The 17,122-nt window shown below is 39.6% G+C and overlaps 1 protein-coding gene across 4 annotated transcripts in view; it reads right to left on the bottom strand.

Annotated features, from left to right (window-relative positions):
- Positions 1 to 17,122, bottom strand: part of TIAM2 (TIAM Rac1 associated GEF 2) — a 99,222-nt gene that overhangs the window by 2,671 nt on the left and 79,429 nt on the right. For 3 of the 4 annotated variants that reach the window (XM_081941866.1, XM_081941867.1, XM_081941869.1), the window contains exons 14-24: positions 16,637 to 16,810; positions 15,626 to 15,694; positions 15,181 to 15,306; positions 12,418 to 12,526; positions 9,652 to 9,831; positions 6,011 to 6,129; positions 4,835 to 4,943; positions 2,870 to 2,928; positions 2,374 to 2,473; positions 701 to 788; positions 96 to 250 (exon numbers count right to left, since the gene is read on the bottom strand). In XM_081941866.1, the coding sequence (XP_081797992.1) occupies positions 96 to 250; positions 701 to 788; positions 2,374 to 2,473; positions 2,870 to 2,928; positions 4,835 to 4,943; positions 6,011 to 6,129; positions 9,652 to 9,831; positions 12,418 to 12,526; positions 15,181 to 15,306; positions 15,626 to 15,694; positions 16,637 to 16,810 (1,288 nt within the window). Of the gene's footprint in view, positions 1 to 95; positions 251 to 700; positions 789 to 2,373; positions 2,474 to 2,865; positions 2,929 to 4,834; positions 4,944 to 6,010; positions 6,130 to 9,651; positions 9,832 to 12,417; positions 12,527 to 15,180; positions 15,307 to 15,625; positions 15,695 to 16,636; positions 16,811 to 17,122 lie in introns of all 4 variants that reach the window. The other variant, XM_081941868.1, reaches the window with a different exon arrangement.

The raw sequence follows: 17,122 nt of genomic DNA, 5'->3' as shown, positions 1-17,122 counted from the left end.
AACATGTCCCGTTGAAGCGTAATTGATCATGATTAATATTATTGCCACAGATTAATATACAAAAATGTTGACATATTAAGAAAATATTTTCTTACCCAATTTTGCTGAAACAGGGATTCGGTTCTTATGCAGTATGAGGCGATTTTTATATGCTTTCTCAAAGGGCAAGTCACATTTTATTTGACGCCTGAAGTTTTCTCTTAGAATTGAACGAATCACTTTGACTATGTTGGTCTTGCTTTCACAGTCACTGTAGTTGGGGTAGGGGTGGGGAGCAGTAATTAAATCAATGCAAAAATCTCTTAGTATTTTTTTTCCAATTCAAAACATTAAGTTAATTATAAGGTTAGCTATCAAGGCCTGGTTCTCTTTGTATATACTGATTCTTATGTTGCCCTAAGCAACGTTTCTGTTCTGGGTAACAAAACTAGGCATCCGGTCCAGGTTAGTCTTTTGCATATCCCCCAAATTAGCACGTCTGTTTGCTTTACTTTTGAGATCTCTCTGAATAGCATCATAAGAATCTTTCATTTGACTTTGACCAAACAGGATAGATGTATTTAGGACTCTTACGTGAATAAATAAATAGTATAGTATTTACACAGATTAATTTATTAATATGAATTTATGATAGTGTTTAAAAATAAGAAGAAAGTAGAAATAATCCACTTAGAAATTAGGAATCAAGTTTTGGTTCTACCTGCTGCACAACTGAAAGGTTGTTTCAGGTCTTCCTTCTAATTCCGACTTTGTATGAATCAGTTCCCAAATACTGCTGTTTTCTGTTCCTGTGTGTAGAAAGACACTTTCTTACAAACATTTAAGGATACCTACAAATCTCTAGCTGAAGGATTTCATATCTGAGAGTATAATTAAGGCTTCAACTTCATCCAAGAGATTGTGTCAATGGTTTTTTCTTAAAACAAGGATTTTGATGAAGTTATTGTTTGTTTGTTTTTTAAGAAACAGTTTATCATTTTCCAAAATTCAAACCGTGAACAAAACTGGGATCTGGCTTTTCTGCTAAGTACAAGTAGTCCTGTGTTACAACCATTTGTTCAGCAACCATTCTGAGTTAAGGGGGCATTGAATGAAGGGACTTGCAACTAGTCCTCAAAATTGCCAAGCACCCGAATCACGATCACGTGATCAGAGAGCTGCTGGGACACTCAGAAATTTTGAGGAATGTTGGTGAGTACCACTTGTTCAGCATCATCATAACTTAAAACCAGTTGCTGAATGTGTAGTTGTTAATGGAAAACTACCTGCACAGGTCGTGCTTAAATTTTGAATTCTTCTTAAGCTTAGTTAATTTAGTTAATTTTTTCTTAAACTTAGAAGCATAAAACATCTCTGCGTGAAACACTGTATATTGTGATGTTTACAATTTATTCTGTGATTAATTTATAATTGATCAAAGGCAAGAATGAAAAATACTTTATACATGCATTAGCATTTCAACTGCTATATTGTTTGTTACTAGAAACAATTCACACTTCAAAGCATTGTTTTGACGTTGTTTTACGAAGTTCTTTTCACCGATCATTGTTTTGTCTACCTCAGGGCTGTCAAATTTGCGGCCCGTGGGCCGGATGCATCACGCACTGGCCATGCCCATGCCACTTAGCAAAAGGAAAAGAAGTCATGATATGTTACGTGATGCTGCGAGTTTGACACCCCTGGTCTAGCTGCATTGGTGATTCACACAAACACATTTAGTGATTGATCAGAAAAAATAAGGAGGATTGTTATTTGGTTTAAAGAAAACTTTCCTGTAAAGTAAAGCCATCTTTTCCTCTCGTGTCCTTTTTGGAACTCTGACTAAGATTCTTTTTTTCATTGATAAGACTTTATTGAGTCGAATTCTACTCACAGGATTCGTGTTAACAAAAATTAGGATGTAATGGCTCTCAGCATCCTTTTTTCCCCTGCAGCCCCCCACTGCTGCCTTTCTTGGTGTTTCCAAAAATCACCCAACCCTGTAAAAGGTAGCATGGGCATGGGAAATTAGCAGGAAAGAGGGGCAATCAGCAAAGATGGCCTTTTCTGTTCCATTTGTCAGAAGTATTTCATGACGAACCAAAAGTACCTTACAGTGGAAAAAGCTTTTAGATAAGCGGAGGAAGTAAGGCATATTGCCTAATGTACAAAAGTATTAAAAGTGCTTTAAACTAGAGTGAATTCTTTCTGCAAATTTTATGGCATTTAAAACTATTCCAATATTGTGGTGAATACACAGAACTTTTCATCAGTGCAATATTTATTTATGAAAGAAGCAATGAAAACTTTAACAATATATTCATGGTTGACAAACTTTCAAAATGATAAGAATAAAGACTATCTTAAAATATATGTTTGATAAAATCAAGTCACCTGCTGTATTACCCAGTCGAACCTGAAGAGCAGATAAAGGAATCAGCCAACGAAATTTAAACAAATCCAGATCATTCTGATTATTACGGACATTACCTGCCTATTTAAAAGAAGGACAAAAAGAAAGGACAATTATTATCCCCCAAATTGTTTGTTGTTCAATCTAAGAATTTTGCTTTTCACTCCTATTTTTTTAAAGTGTGGTCATAATATAAGAGACAGAACTTGCCCGATTTATGCTACTCAATTACTAAGAGCATAGCTTATGTGTGTTTTTGCAAACTTTTCATGTTGATCTGGGATACTCATTTTTAATCAACATCTAAGGCTTTTAAAGATACATACATGATTCCTTTATTTTTAGCAAATTATTTCTTTTGATAATTGATGTCTAGAATATTTATACCCCTGAAATATGTGTTATTTTTATTCAATAACACTAAATTACAACTGTATACTTACATACCACTCATTTATTAGTAATCTAAATACTTACCAATTTCTTTTTCAATTTGCAGTTCTCTTTATACACTAAGATGACCGCCCGTTTGAAAACTAAGAAAGAGAAGATAGATTTTATTGGTATAATGCCATATTCAATACATGCTAAATTACTTTTTAAAACTCAGTAGGAACTGACACTGTGCATCACAAATGCCACTTTGATAAGTGTTTCTCTGGTCAAGGTCTTGGGCCAAATTCCTGAACCTACCAGTAATTTCCTAAGAATATTTTCACATACGCTTCAAGCTGAATGTCAAAATAGGATACAAATTATGAATAGGATTATGCAAATGCAATATAGATTAAAATAAAATATTAAAATCAGGTTCAACAGTAATAAATATGCATATATAAGAAACTGGTGGGGGAGTTGTTCCTGTAATACTAAAAACAGTGAGATAGCATACAAACATGCTTGTTTAAATACACAACAATAGTTCTGCCATATGCACAACTATTTAATATATACTGCACACAGTAAGTAACATTCAATTGCATAAGACGAACAGGAGGCTTAATAGCTGCTAAAAAATCTACATGACATTTATTCTAATGATTGGAATTTGCTTTCCACATGAAATTACTAAAAATATCCATCTTGGTACTTTCCAAATACTGTAGTCCTGTGATGGCAAACCTATGGCATGTGTACGACGTGTGGCACATGGAGCCCTCTCTGTGGGCATGCAAGCCGTCGCCCCAATTCAGCTCCACCATGCATGCGTGTGCGCCTCCCTCCGTCTAGCTGATTTTCAGGTCTGCCATACGGGTGCAGGATGCATGCAGGAGATGCATGCACAGGGCAAGGGGGGTTGCACATAGGAGGGGTCGCATGTGCGGGGGCAGGAGAGCGCGGGGGTGTCACAAACATAAGCGCACTTTTAGCACGTGGCGACAAAAAGGTTAGCCATCACTGCTATAATCTATGCATTGCCATCACAGTGCAACATCACCAAGTGCTGTTGAATAAGTGATGAGAAGAAATGCAAAGATCAGTTAATGAGGATTCTTTCACTCAACAAAAGTGTCAGTTGATTTCCACTGTTGTTATGAAGTATTGGTCTGAAGTGGCCCAAGGAAATATTGAGAAATAGCATACTAAAAGGCTCTGAGTATCCTGCAAAGCCACAGAAAGTAGAGTGCTAGTTTGGTATGATAGCTGAATTACAGGGCTCAATGGAGGGAGACCACAAATTCTAGTCCTCCCTTAGGCATGAAATGGAACAAGAGAGGAAGACCTCTTGTCCTCCAACTCTACTCTGGCAAATCTTGTAACACTCCTAAAACAGATTTTTTATACACAGAAGTACATAAAAGACAGGAAAATTCACAGGAGTGAATAGATTTGTTTGCTTATCCTTGGATGTTATCTTATATGTAACATCTACATGGCCTTGTTTCTTGAAATAATTAACTGGGTTGCTCAAAGGATAATATTTTGAGAATATCCAGAAAGAAATAACTGATCACTTTTGCCCGGGTGTTAATTTTGACTCCAAGCAGTCCCTGTCACAGACAGAATTAACTGTCCATTCAGGTAGCTCTACAGTTGGAATACCTAAACCCAGCAATTAATCCATTTGGCATACCAAATCTTAGAAATGCAGCAGCTGAAAATAAATCCATTACTGAACTAATCTTCAAAGTCTAAGGGCACTCAGCCCACCTTCCAAATCCTGACTGCCATGGTGATTAAACCATGTCTACTGCTGCCTTTCTGGGCAATGGGAAAAAGTTACTGGTATTATGAATCCTTATGGTACTTTCCTAACGCAAGATCTTGCAGGATACTAGACAGCAGGCATTGGGCCAGATCTAATGTTCCCCAAATGGCAATATTTAATTTTCTGGTGGAATGAGAATTCTCAGAATCTATCCTAAGCATAGCTCCTAAACCAGCTTAAGTTTCCAACTTGGGGGGTGTGTGCTTTTAATAAAATTGATATTGATCACTGACCAAACACTGTGAGCTCCAACTCTTTCCTTGTTTTGCCCAACAATGTGAATGGGTTCAGCCATGAAACAGTAGAGTGCAAAAGAAGTTCTCCCATGGAAAGTTCTGTGACCTAAAAAAGAAGGAAGATTGAAGACCATTTCCTCAAAAGAGGACTATCAATATTATATCAAAAGTTCACTTCAAAATACCTACTGATTTTAGAAAACTCACCGTTCCAATGGTTTCAAAAAAAAAAATCAGCAGCTAATGTGAAACACTTGATAGTGACAGGTATCTCATGCCTCCTTTTTAAGGCAGCAACTTTGAAGAGGCATTCTTTTTAACATGTCTTGGATGCCAGTTACGGCAGCAACCCGAAAACTTATTGAGTGCAGTGAGATTTACTACTAGGATATATGTATGGACAGGACTGTAGTTTAAATAATTTGCCTTCAGAACAAGGGTGAGTTGCACCTCATAAGTACCAATTAAAAGCTAGGATGTGACCTGTTTTTATATTTAATGGTACTGTGTAAAATAGATTACATGGCAGAGAAGATAACAACAGACATCAATACACAAGGTATTGATCAGCAACTGAAGTAAGATGTTGCTGTCTCTTTTTTTTCTTAAAGAGTAAAGAGAAAACTGCTCTCAAGTCAAGCCCGTCTCTGATAACCAATTTCGTTGTATTTAAGTACAATGACAATAAAGATTATACTTATACTGATAACAATCCAGACCATTTTCTTGACAGACTAATAAATGTCTGCTATTGCCTTCCTTTCAGGAAATTGTTTTGAACTTCCCAATCTAAATGGGAAGAGGGGATTCTAACATCTGTCTAAATCAGAGGTGGGTTTCTATTGGTTCGGCCAAACCGGTAGTGGCATTTGCCAGCCTGGATTGCAGAACTGGCAGCAACCCATGCTGGACACACCTCCGAACCGGTTCCGTGGTCACCGTCATCATCGCCGCCATCCTTTTTTAAAAGTTCTGTGCATGCACAGAACAATTTCTATTGAACTGTGCATGCGCACGCAGTACGTATTCAGTGTGCGCGCACAAGCGAACTGGCAGAAACACCAGCCAGAACCCACCCCTGGTCTAAATCCATGCTTAGTTTATTGTTCTGCCAGAACTAAGGCCAATGTTTGACTGACTTGTGAATAAAAAATAGAATTCAGGCTTCCTTACCTCTTTTTCAGTTCCAGTCTGATCTGCAACTAGTTGGTCAAACACTGCACCATAATCCTCGTAAATCTTTTGCATTTCATTGATATGACTGGCCACCTTTTCCATTGCCTTCAGCGCTTCTGCAGTTTTGAAGACAAGACTGTGATTTAACATATAGTTACCTCTACCTTACCTGTCTTATATGATGGGTTTTATATGATTTCATCCTTCTTCTTGGCAGAGAGAGAAATTTCTATTTTTATGTAAAATCCTGTGTGGTGCTAGTGACTACTTTGACCACCAGGAGGCACCACTTTATTAGATTATCTTTATTGGGACTTGTCAGACATAAATAAGGTAAAGGTTTCCGTCGCACATATGAGCTGGTCATTCCTGACTCTAGGGGGCGGTGCTCATCTCCGTTTCAAAGCCGAAGAGCCAGTGCTGTCCGAAGACGTCTCTGTGGTCATGTGGCTGGCATGACTAAATGCAGAAGGGGCACAGGATACTGTTACCTTCCCCCAAAGGTGGTTCCTATTTTTTCTACTTGCGTTTTTACATGCTTTCAAACTGCTAGGTTGGCAGAAGCTGGGACAAGTAATAGGAGCTCACTCCATTATGCGGTGCTAGGGATTCGAACCACCAAACTGCCAACCTTTCTGATCAACAAGCTCAGTGTCTTAGCCTCTGAGCCACTGCATTCCACAGACATAAATATCCAGACCTTATTCTATTTAGATCAAACCTTCTACTTGTACAGCCCACAACATCTACTAGGAACTGAACTCATGCCTCCCTCACACTTGGATGATTATATAGAACAGTGATGGCGAACCTATGGCACACGTGCCACAGGTGGCACGCGGAGCCATTTGTCAGGGCACATGAGGCGCTGCCCTGTCAACTGGCCAGCACACATGCGCGCACTGGCCAGCTGAGTTCACCCTTTTTTAAAGTCATTTTTCGCCCTCTCCAGGCTCCGGAGGCTTTATAGGAGCCTGGGGAGGGCGAAAAGAGCCCCCTCCCGAGGCCCTCCGGAGGCTTCATGAGCTTCCCTGAAGTCTCCGGAGCGCAAAAAACTAGCCCTACGGGCAAACCGGAAGTTTGGGAACGCACTTCCGGTTTGCTCGGAGGGTCATTTTGAGCGCTCCAAAGGCTTCAGGGAAGCCTCTTGAAGGTCCCTGAAGCCTTCGGAGCGCTTAAAACGACCCTCCGAACAAACCGGACGTGACTTCCGGTTTGCTCGGAGGGTCCTTTTGAGCGCTCTGAAGGCTTCAGGGAAGCCTCTTGAAGGTCCCTGAAGCCTTCAGAGGGCTTACCGGGGAGCGGGGAAGGCTGTTTTCGCACTCCCCATGCTCCTATAAAGCCTCTGGAGCCTGGGGAGTGCGATAAAAGCATGCATAAATGGGGGGGTTGCCCCTGTAGTGCGTGCATACGCACTGGGGGGGTCACGCATTGCATTATGGGTGCAGCACGCCTGCACACGGCCCCCCTGCGCTCCCCCCACTTATGGCATGCGAGCCAAAAAAAGGTTCGCCATCGCTGATATAGAGCATTAGCTTTAGGAGATCCAGGTTGTTGCAGTCAACAGTCTGCAGGAAGGGATATACAGAAGCTATCAGCGTCCCTTAAGGTTTGAGAGCACATAGGATATACACTATGTAAAAACAGGAATTCTATCCACCCACCCACCCATCTCTTTGTAAGAGTGTTGGAAGTCATATAAAGAAAGCCCCATCTGAATCTCTCTGCTCTGAGACCTTGAGGGAAAATGAGCTGTATCTTCTATTATGACAGCCTCTGTATATCCCTTCCGAAAAATGCCTTAGCACCTATCCCAAATAGATTCTAAAGCTAATACACAGCATAAAATCATCCAATTATATGTCCATCAATTCCTAGTAGAAGGTTTGAGCCCCATAACCTGTATCTCTGAAGTCTCGTTAACAATGAAACTAAGCATGGTACCTTCTGATGGGAAGACTATCTAATTAAAACCTAGGCATTCACTAGGAAAAGAAAAATATGCTGATAATACCGAGAACAGCCAAACCTACCCCAGCAATCATTAGAAGAGAAAGCATACAACGAAAGGCTATAATTCCCAGACCACAATCTGAGCTGTCAGAGTATCCCAGATCAATGGCAAATTATGGCAATCACTGTTATGCAAAGTTCATCCCTTCCATGATTAAACAAGAACAAAATGGGCTGAAACATTTAACTCCTTTTCCCCTGTGTTTTCTCTGAGGAAACTTACTCAAAAATTTTCCAGACCTACCTACCCATCAGTGGTAGGTGATACGCCCCGGTACGGGTGTACCGGAGCCTGCCTTGAGCACCAGGTACTGTTCCGGTATGGTGCTCCGGAGGGCCCTACCCACCCGCCCATGCGCCTTACCTGTCTTTAAACCCTTTGGCGCTTCCGCATTGAAGCTAGAGTGTCGCGGAGGCTTGCAGAGGCATCGCTGGATGGTAATCGTATGCGCGCACACTGCGCGTGCCATGCACGTTCATGTGGAGGACACTGGACACTGTAGATGGGTAGCAATAGTGGGTTCCGGATCCCGTTGCAACCGGTACAGTTGCAACGGGATCCGGAACCCACTACTGCTACCCATCTACACACATCCTTACCTTAACTCAAACCCCTCTTTGGTTTAATGACTAATTTCACTATAATAATGGGTAAAAACCAGCTTCACAACCATAATGATCTCATTTATTGCATTAAGCAAAACCAAAAAGGAGCTCCACATCACTGCTTATTGTGCTGTTTGATCTACAATATAATGTCACAATAAGTCATTGTTAAATTGCCCTGAACTGGGAAAAGTCTAGATTCTCTTTGACATGCAGCCTGGCCATCTCTAGAAAGGCTGTGAAGAGATTTGACAGAAGCTTTTTTTTTTAATAGTGACTATCCTTATGTACTGTTTAGTAAAATAATTCCATTGATAAGCCATGGTTTGAATCTGGCTTGAATCTTAATTAAGCATTTGGATGATACAACAAGCTGCTATTAGTCTAAAGCAGGGGTGTCAAACACAAGGCCCAGGGGCCAGATCCGGCCCACTGGGTGCTGAGATCTGACCCATGGGGTCACCCTGGAAACCGGAAAGGACCAGCCCGCAGTGCCTCTGCCAGCAAAAATGGAGGTCACGAGGGCTGTGGGTGACCCTCCCAAGCTCTGTTTTCACTGGCAGAGGGTTGCAGGAGGCCATTGCTGCTGAAAACTGAGCTCGTAGGGGCCGTGGGCAGCCCTTCCAAGCTCCATTTTCGCTGGCAGGGGGTTGCAGGAGGCCATCTAAAATGAGACTAAAATGAGCGTGGGACACTGTTTTCACTGGCAGAGTGTTCAGACCGCCACAGGTGCCCCAACACAAGTGATGTTGAACTGGCCATGTTCTCCCTGGCCATCCCCACCCTGGTCCCCAGAAGTTAAACACAACCCCGATGTGACCCTCCATGAAATCAAGTTAGATCCCCCTAGTCTAAAACAACCCAATGCACAATGCTCTTAGTGTGAAGCTCAAATACAGTCACTGAGAAAATTGCATAATAAAATCTCCTTTGGACAGCTCGGTGCTAAATCCATGTGTCAGTTTTCAACTACTAATTTAAATATTAACCAAAAACTCTTTCAAGTTTCTGGGAAGTACCTGTGAGATGGTAATGCTCCTCGCTTTCTACATCAGTCAGAGACACCAGTTCTTTCAAAAGCAAAGGGTATTTCAGCACTCTCTGGACAGGTTTGATAAGAAAAGACTCCAAGGTGGAAGAATGCTGTTTCGTGGGGTTGCGTGCATCCAGAAAAGCCTTGAAGGTGTTATCAGTTTTGGCTAAAGAAGAAAAAATGAAATAAAGTAGTTATAGTTGATATTATTAATGATATATAACTATGTTCCAATAGTTAAAGCCTAACTGCTCTTTATTCAAAAATACTAAGGCCATGATGGTGAACTTATGGCATGTGTGCCCTCTCTACAGGCACGCCAGCTGTCGCCACAGCCCAGCTCCATCACACATGCACCTCCTGCTGGCCAACTGGTCTTCAGGTCTCTGCCACACATGCGCGGGGGGCAGGGCGCATGCATGGGGAGGTGCTTGCATTGCAATTTGGGGCCTTGCATGGCATCCCCGTGCCCTGTTTTGGCTTCCAGGTTGGTGTAGGAGGCTTTCCAGGCCCAAAATAGCACGCAGCCCCTTCCTCGCACCCCATTTGGGCCTGGAAAGCCTCCTGCAGCAATTTTGAAGCAAAAAATGGGTGGGGGGTGGGCAGTGCGCATGCAAGGAGGGGCATGCGGGGAGGTCACACACGCATTGTATTATAAGTGCGGGGGTACGCAGGAGCACGCTTTTTGGCACACGGCGTCAAAACGCTTAGCCATCACTGTACTAGGACAATTAACAAAATAAGATCACGGATATTAATATAATCCTAAAATCCAATAAACCAAACAAAACACAATAGACTATTTAAATTAAGACAAAATATTAAAGTTGTCATTGATCATAATAGCTTCCCCAAATGAACAGGATTAATAAAAAAACTCCCTTGGGTCTGATGATTTAATTATTACTATTTTTTGGGGGGGGGGAGGGGGATATATTGCAAAGATCTCATTTCTGGCAGATTAAAGAACGTTTATTTCTGAAGTATCCAATATAGTATTTGAAGATACCACTATGGCAACTGACATTTTTGTTATATTCTCCATGCTCCTCATTCCCTGTGACTTTTTTTATTAAAAAAGAGAGACTTTAATAAATAAGAGAGCAACATCAAAACACAATGCCAGCTTCCAATATCATTTCTAGGAATGTTCCTGAGTTCCCCAAAGAATGCCAAGAAATTAAAATCCATAGCTGCCTCCATCCCTGGAGTTTGGATGTTCTCCTATTACCCAGAAACAGGAAGAATATGACTAAGGACAGTAAAGTGTATTTTGCTGAACTGGGGCAAAATCATTCTAGTTAATTAGCTTTGACAAAGGTGCTGTACTTTTACAGCATTGTTGACCATGATGCCTTTTTATCAGACATAACAGATGCTAAGAATCAATTTAAAGTATTACTTATTTCAATAAATAAACAGGAACAGACCAAAAAATAGTTTCTGATTTTCCATTTCAATCTATAATTATGCCCCTGTAGAAGAGACTACTATATTCCACCACTAACTGTTCTCCAGAATAAATGATGTTTTAAGTAAAAAGCTGAGGCTGCTGTAGATATGGCTCTACTATCTGCTTAAGCAGGTTGGTATCACACACACACACACACACACACACACACACACATGCTTACCTTTCAAATAAAAATACATTACACAAGCCAGTTATATTAATTAAAAACATAATGATTAGTCATATGTAAAAGCTATAATTATCATCATTAATTAAAATACAAAAATGTCAGCAATTAGTTCCAGAACATATAACTCATCAATTAAGAACTTCTCTAACTACACAAAATATTCTGTCCAATTCTTGCAGGGGGAACACATTTACAGAAATATAAGTTTATTCACAATGGCTTTGGCAAAGCATTTTTTTCTTCTCCAAGGTTCCAGGTTACATATGCTGTCGTATTAATAGTTACTGTGTTGTGTTATATCTCTGCGTCATATAATATATGTGGGTATATGCATAATTTTGTATTTATTTATTTAGTCATGTTTATGTAGTGTACGTTGGAGGTGCTGACCCTTTGAGAGCTGTATGTACAAAATTTCATTTTAATGTATGCCGATTAGTGTACATTCAAAGTGACAATAATGTTATTCTATGTCTAAGCTTATAAGGTTTTTTTTCTTTTCTTTTTAAGACAAGCCTGTTTTAATAACTGTCACTGGATGTACCCTAGTTTCAAGAAAATAAATAAGCAGGGATGTGCGGTCAGGGGAGACAGAGCCTCACCGCTCTCATGATGAAAAAAAAAGGGAAAAGGGAAAAGGAACACGTGGTCCGATTCCCTGCCTTCCTGAGTCAACATGAAGGGGACCGCGGCTCACGCTCCGCAGTCCCCTTCATGTTGACTCAGGAAGGCGGGGAATGGGACCACGTGTGCAGGAGGCTGAGGCTGCCTCAGCCTCCTGCACATGTGGTCCCATTCCCCGCCTTCCTGATGATGTCACCAGCCTCACCAGCCATAAACCTCACCACACGTCACTGTAAATAAGCATATCCCAACACACTCACACACATATACACACACCAACAATCCCATAAGACAGACAAACACAGGGAGTCCTAAGTATTATGCTTAGAAGTGTCAAAAACAGATGCAGTTTTCAAACCCTTTCGCGTTACCAGAGGACCAACTACAAAATTTAAGAAATGCTTTTAATATGCACATTCTTAAAAACAACATTATTTTGCCTCTTTTTTAATCATATGCTTAGTTTACCTCCAGGAGATAATTACCTCTTTCCAGAACTTTCTGGACTTTGATGTGATTTGCACAGAACCCACTGTATAATTTGAAGTGATCAGCATAATAGAGAAAAGAGCCTCCCAAAGAGAAGAGCAGTTTCTGAAACGAAGAAGGTGAGAAACTTGTTTTATGGATGCTCGTTACCTTTTTCTTTATCTTGTGATTAAGCAAAGACTAACAATACTCTTCAAACGAGTGATTCATTAATTTCTTAATACTAAATTTTCAATGTGCAGACTAACCATGACAAACAAAGCAAGAAACCATTCAAAACCAAGGCAGATGTGATGGAATTTGTCCAGATCTTCAGGAGGGAAGGTGTGATTGCCAGAGGTAATCACAGAGCAGTTTTGGTATGCTTGTGTAGGAGAAAGAGAGTTAAGACAGCTCCTCCCAGAGTGTATTTTTTTATACAGGTAGTCCTCAACTTACGACCACAACCCAAGCAACCCAAATGGAATAGTATAACCCTATAAATGGAATGGTAAATGTATAAGAACCATGATTGTAAAGGGGGGGAAAAGAATAATAATTATGTGAATGTATACCTATAATTGTATATAGAGAACAAAAAAAAAACTTTTTATAAAAAAAAAAACTTACGACCACAACTGAGCCCAAAATTTCTGTTGCTAAGCGAGACAATTGTTAAAAGAATTTTGCTCCGTTTTATGACCTTTTTTGCCACAATTGTTAAATGAATCACTGCAGGTGTTAAAAGTTTGTAACACGGTTGTTAAGTGCTTCTGCTTTCCCCATTGTCTTTGCTTTTCAGAAGGTTGCAAAAGATGATCATGAACTCAGGACACTGCAACCGTCATAAATATGAGCCAGTTGCCATGGACCGGAATTTTGGTCATGTGACCATGGGGATGTTGCAATGGTTGTTAGTGTGAAAAGCGGTCGTAAGTCACTTTTTTCAGTGCCTCTGAACGATCACTGAATGAACTGTTGTAAATCAAAGAATTACCTACACTAGAATAAAGAAAACTACTTAGAAGAGTTCCAACGTTTCTTTCTTGGTTTTTGGATGCTGACAGCTGAGTAACAGTAAACAGAAAACTATATGAAAGCCATTGTAATAAAGAAGTACTATGATTATACATAGTTTTCCTCTATTTTATACTTTACTTCTACCTTTGCCATGTTTTGCATTCCTGAAGAGTTTTTCATTAAAAAAAACTTTTGTAATTCTCATTGATTGTAACTTGTGTTATGATATAATTGCCTTTGCTATTTATGAGTATGAATATATCTTGTCTTTCTAGTAGTTTCAAGTCAGTGATATGTAACAAACACAAATCAACAGAACAAATTAGATAATGAATGTAAGATTTGCATGAACTAAAGCCAATAAATGTGCTGGAAAGTGATTCACTGAAAACATGAATCATTTCAATTATGCCCCTCTATGATGAAAATTTCTTCTCCTGAATGCAGTGCTTGTTTACCACAGGTGCTCAATTCATTGCTAGAATTGGATTAAGAAAGAAGCTATGAAAACAGATGGCAAAATTTGTCATAGACTGGAAAAAAGAACTGATGTGAAGCTAAATGCATTAAAAAAGTGAGAGAATATTCCGAATAAAGTTATTTTATTTTTCTAGAAATAATAAACAATTATTTTTAATTGTATTATCTTACTATTCACGCTTTTAATAATTAATTACACAAAACTCTTGCAAGAAATGCAAGAAAGAGAGAGAGCAATAGGAATGACAGAAATTAATCCTATCCAGCAGGAAAGTTTAGTAAGAGATCACAAATTTAAAATAGTTTATCACTCGAGGTTCAGATATAAATAGTAGACATGATAGTGGTTATAGAACAAAGTAAAATGTCCTAGTAACATTATTAGGATTCATCCAGAATACCACAACAGTTTCGGTTTGATGTGCAATGTGCACATCCACTCTTGATTTATGCATCTGAAAGTAATTTAGGAACTTCCGTAGTGACTACCCAGCCTAATGCTGGGAAAGATTGAGAGCAAAAGAAGAAGGGGATGACAGAGAATGAGGTGGCTGGATGGCGTCACCGAAGCAGTAAGCGTGAGCTTAAATGGACTCCAGAGGATGGTAGAGGACAGTAAGGCCTGGAGGAATGTTGTCCATGGCGTCACGATGGGTCAGACTGACAATAGTGACTACAAGTAGACCTCATTTAGCAACACAACTGAGGCCAACAATTCCGTAATTAAGCTAAGTATACTTATGATCGTATTTTGCTTTACAGACCTGCACAGGTTGTAAATTCAAGGATTTGTCCTAAAGTGGTTTTTTTCCCCTTCATTATCCTAGTAACTGCAAATGGTTGCTAAATACAGCACTATAGACTTTAAATTTCCTTGATTCTCCTTCATTGCTTCTCCCCCCCCCCCGAAAAGATCTGCAGATGTTTCTGTGAAATATGAGGGGCTTTAGGGACAGAGATTTCTAAAATGTTAGAGATAAACACAGGGATTCATTTATTTGATATAAACTCTTTTTCACTCATGCTGCTGTACTGTGATTGTACAAGCTAATTGACTCAGCTAGTCACTGCTGGGATTCTCAAACTGTTCACCTGACCTCAGCAGGTTGGAAAAGGTATTTCAAAATTTATTCCGTAAAGGGGAGGGGGGGAGATCTTCTTATAGAATATAAGTGCATTTTAGTTTTATGCATAAAAAATTATGACTGGAGAAAATATAGAAAAAAAGGAAATCAAAGGGAATAGTTATCATATTCTAAAACGTAATAAATTGTATTTACCCGAAACTGAGACGGGGTTTCGAGTGTGCTGAAATCACAGCAGGAAGAAATTCCATCTTCAAGAGTCTCTAAAAATACCTTTTGGAAATCCAGCATCTCTGGCAAGCTGCCAAATAAAGACTCCATCTGTGTGGAAGCGGGGGGGGGGGGAATAAACATTGAGAAGATGAGACTGCCCAAGAAAAGAATACCTAACGTTTAATTGTGTTAAGCTAGAGATAAACAAAGTGGTACACAGCATTAATAATTGCAGAGGAACAAGATAATTTCTGAAACTAAGGACTTCTTTGAAACGTTTTTGATAAGGAGGTTGGTCAACTTTGATCATCAAGGCATAGCTAACTCAAAAGAAAAGAAAATGCTCTTAAAATGTCTGATACAGTTGAAATGCTCATAACCTCCATAAGATTAGAGAGCAGTTAAAATAACCACGGAAACATCTCACCTCGTCTTGAGTAAGGAAAGTTTCATTCTGAAGAGGTTCCAGGTATAACTGAAAGAGGCAACTCAGATCCTAGAGGAACATCAAACATTATTTAGATTTGCATAGTTTTAAAAGCAACTCTCTTCTTAACATTTGAGGGCACAAGGTAATTGTTATGAGGTAATGCTTTTTTACTTTGGTCACTGTAACACTTCTAAGGGGAAAAAAACCCTGTTCATTGAGTATTTAATCATTATCTGCTGTTTTAACTGTCAAAACAATGAGCATATTATAAAATACTTAGTTATGCATTCATCTATGAGTATAGGTATGATATTAGGCAGCATTCCCAGAAGGAAATTTCTTAGAAATCCTTAACAAAAGAGACCAAAGCTAAGAATGTGGCTAGATGAGATCTGGTGATCTGTTCTCCACTTTCATTATGCTTCTGCCCTCAATCTCTCCCTCAAATCTTGTTTGTACAGATAGTCCTCAACTTATGACTGTAATCGAATCTAAAATCTCTGCTGCTAAGCATGACAGCTGTTAAGTGAGTTTTGTCCCCATTTTACGACCTTTCTTGCCACAGTTGTTAAGTGAATCCCTGCAATGGTTAAGTTAGTAACAGGGTTGTTAAGTGAATCTGGCTTCCCCATTTGTTTTGATTGTCAGGAGGTGGCAAAAGGTGGATCACATGACCCCAGGAAACTGCGATGATCATAAGTGTGAAAAGCAGTCATAAGTCCTTTTTTTGGTGCCGTTGTAACTTGGAATGGTCACTAAACGAATAACTATTGAGGGCCACCCTTATGTAATTCAGGCTTCCTCAATTTGGTGCCCTCCGAATTTGTAGAACTGTAACTCCTAACATTGCTAAGCAATACATTTGAAAAAGGATTATATAGCACTATGGAAATGCATCTGTGGCTACTATTTTCTTTTCTCAAAACTCTGGTGATATACAGAAAGCAAACACAAAAATAATGGAGGAAGATTAACAGAGACAAAGGAACAGTTAAGCATGCCTAATACCTTTACGTAAGATTTCTCTGTGTCTACAAGTTCTTGGATGACCTTCCGGAGTCTGTCTGCATCAGTAAGTTGTCTTGCCAATGGCTTTAGAAGGGAAATATCTTTTAATCCTTCCATCCCATTCATCTGAGTTTCATGGAAATGTGGACACAACGTTGTGATATCTCTAGTGCTCTGCAGGTTGAAAAGAGCACAGTTTATTGTATTTTTCTTACAATTGGCTCCTCTTTTGATGGTTCAGTTGTGGATAGATTTACAGGATTGCAGCTGAAATCTATAATAGTACATATATTCTAATTTGTTATCTAAGTTCTTCATTCCAAAGAAATAGATACATATATGCCTGTTCTTTTCTTCCATTCAAGTGTATTCAATTCTTGGAAACGACCTAGACAAGTCCCTGCGGGTTTTTTCCAGAAGGTTTTTCAGAAGTGGTTTGCCACTGCCTCCTTCCTAGGCTGAGAGAAAGTGACTGGCCCAAGACCA

The sequence above is a fragment of the Natrix helvetica genome (assembly GCF_964273705.1).
Source record: "Natrix helvetica genome assembly, chromosome: 2".
NCBI classification, from domain to species: domain Eukaryota; kingdom Metazoa; phylum Chordata; class Lepidosauria; order Squamata; family Natricidae; genus Natrix; species Natrix helvetica.
This window is presented reverse-complemented; position numbering and strand designations above follow the sequence as displayed.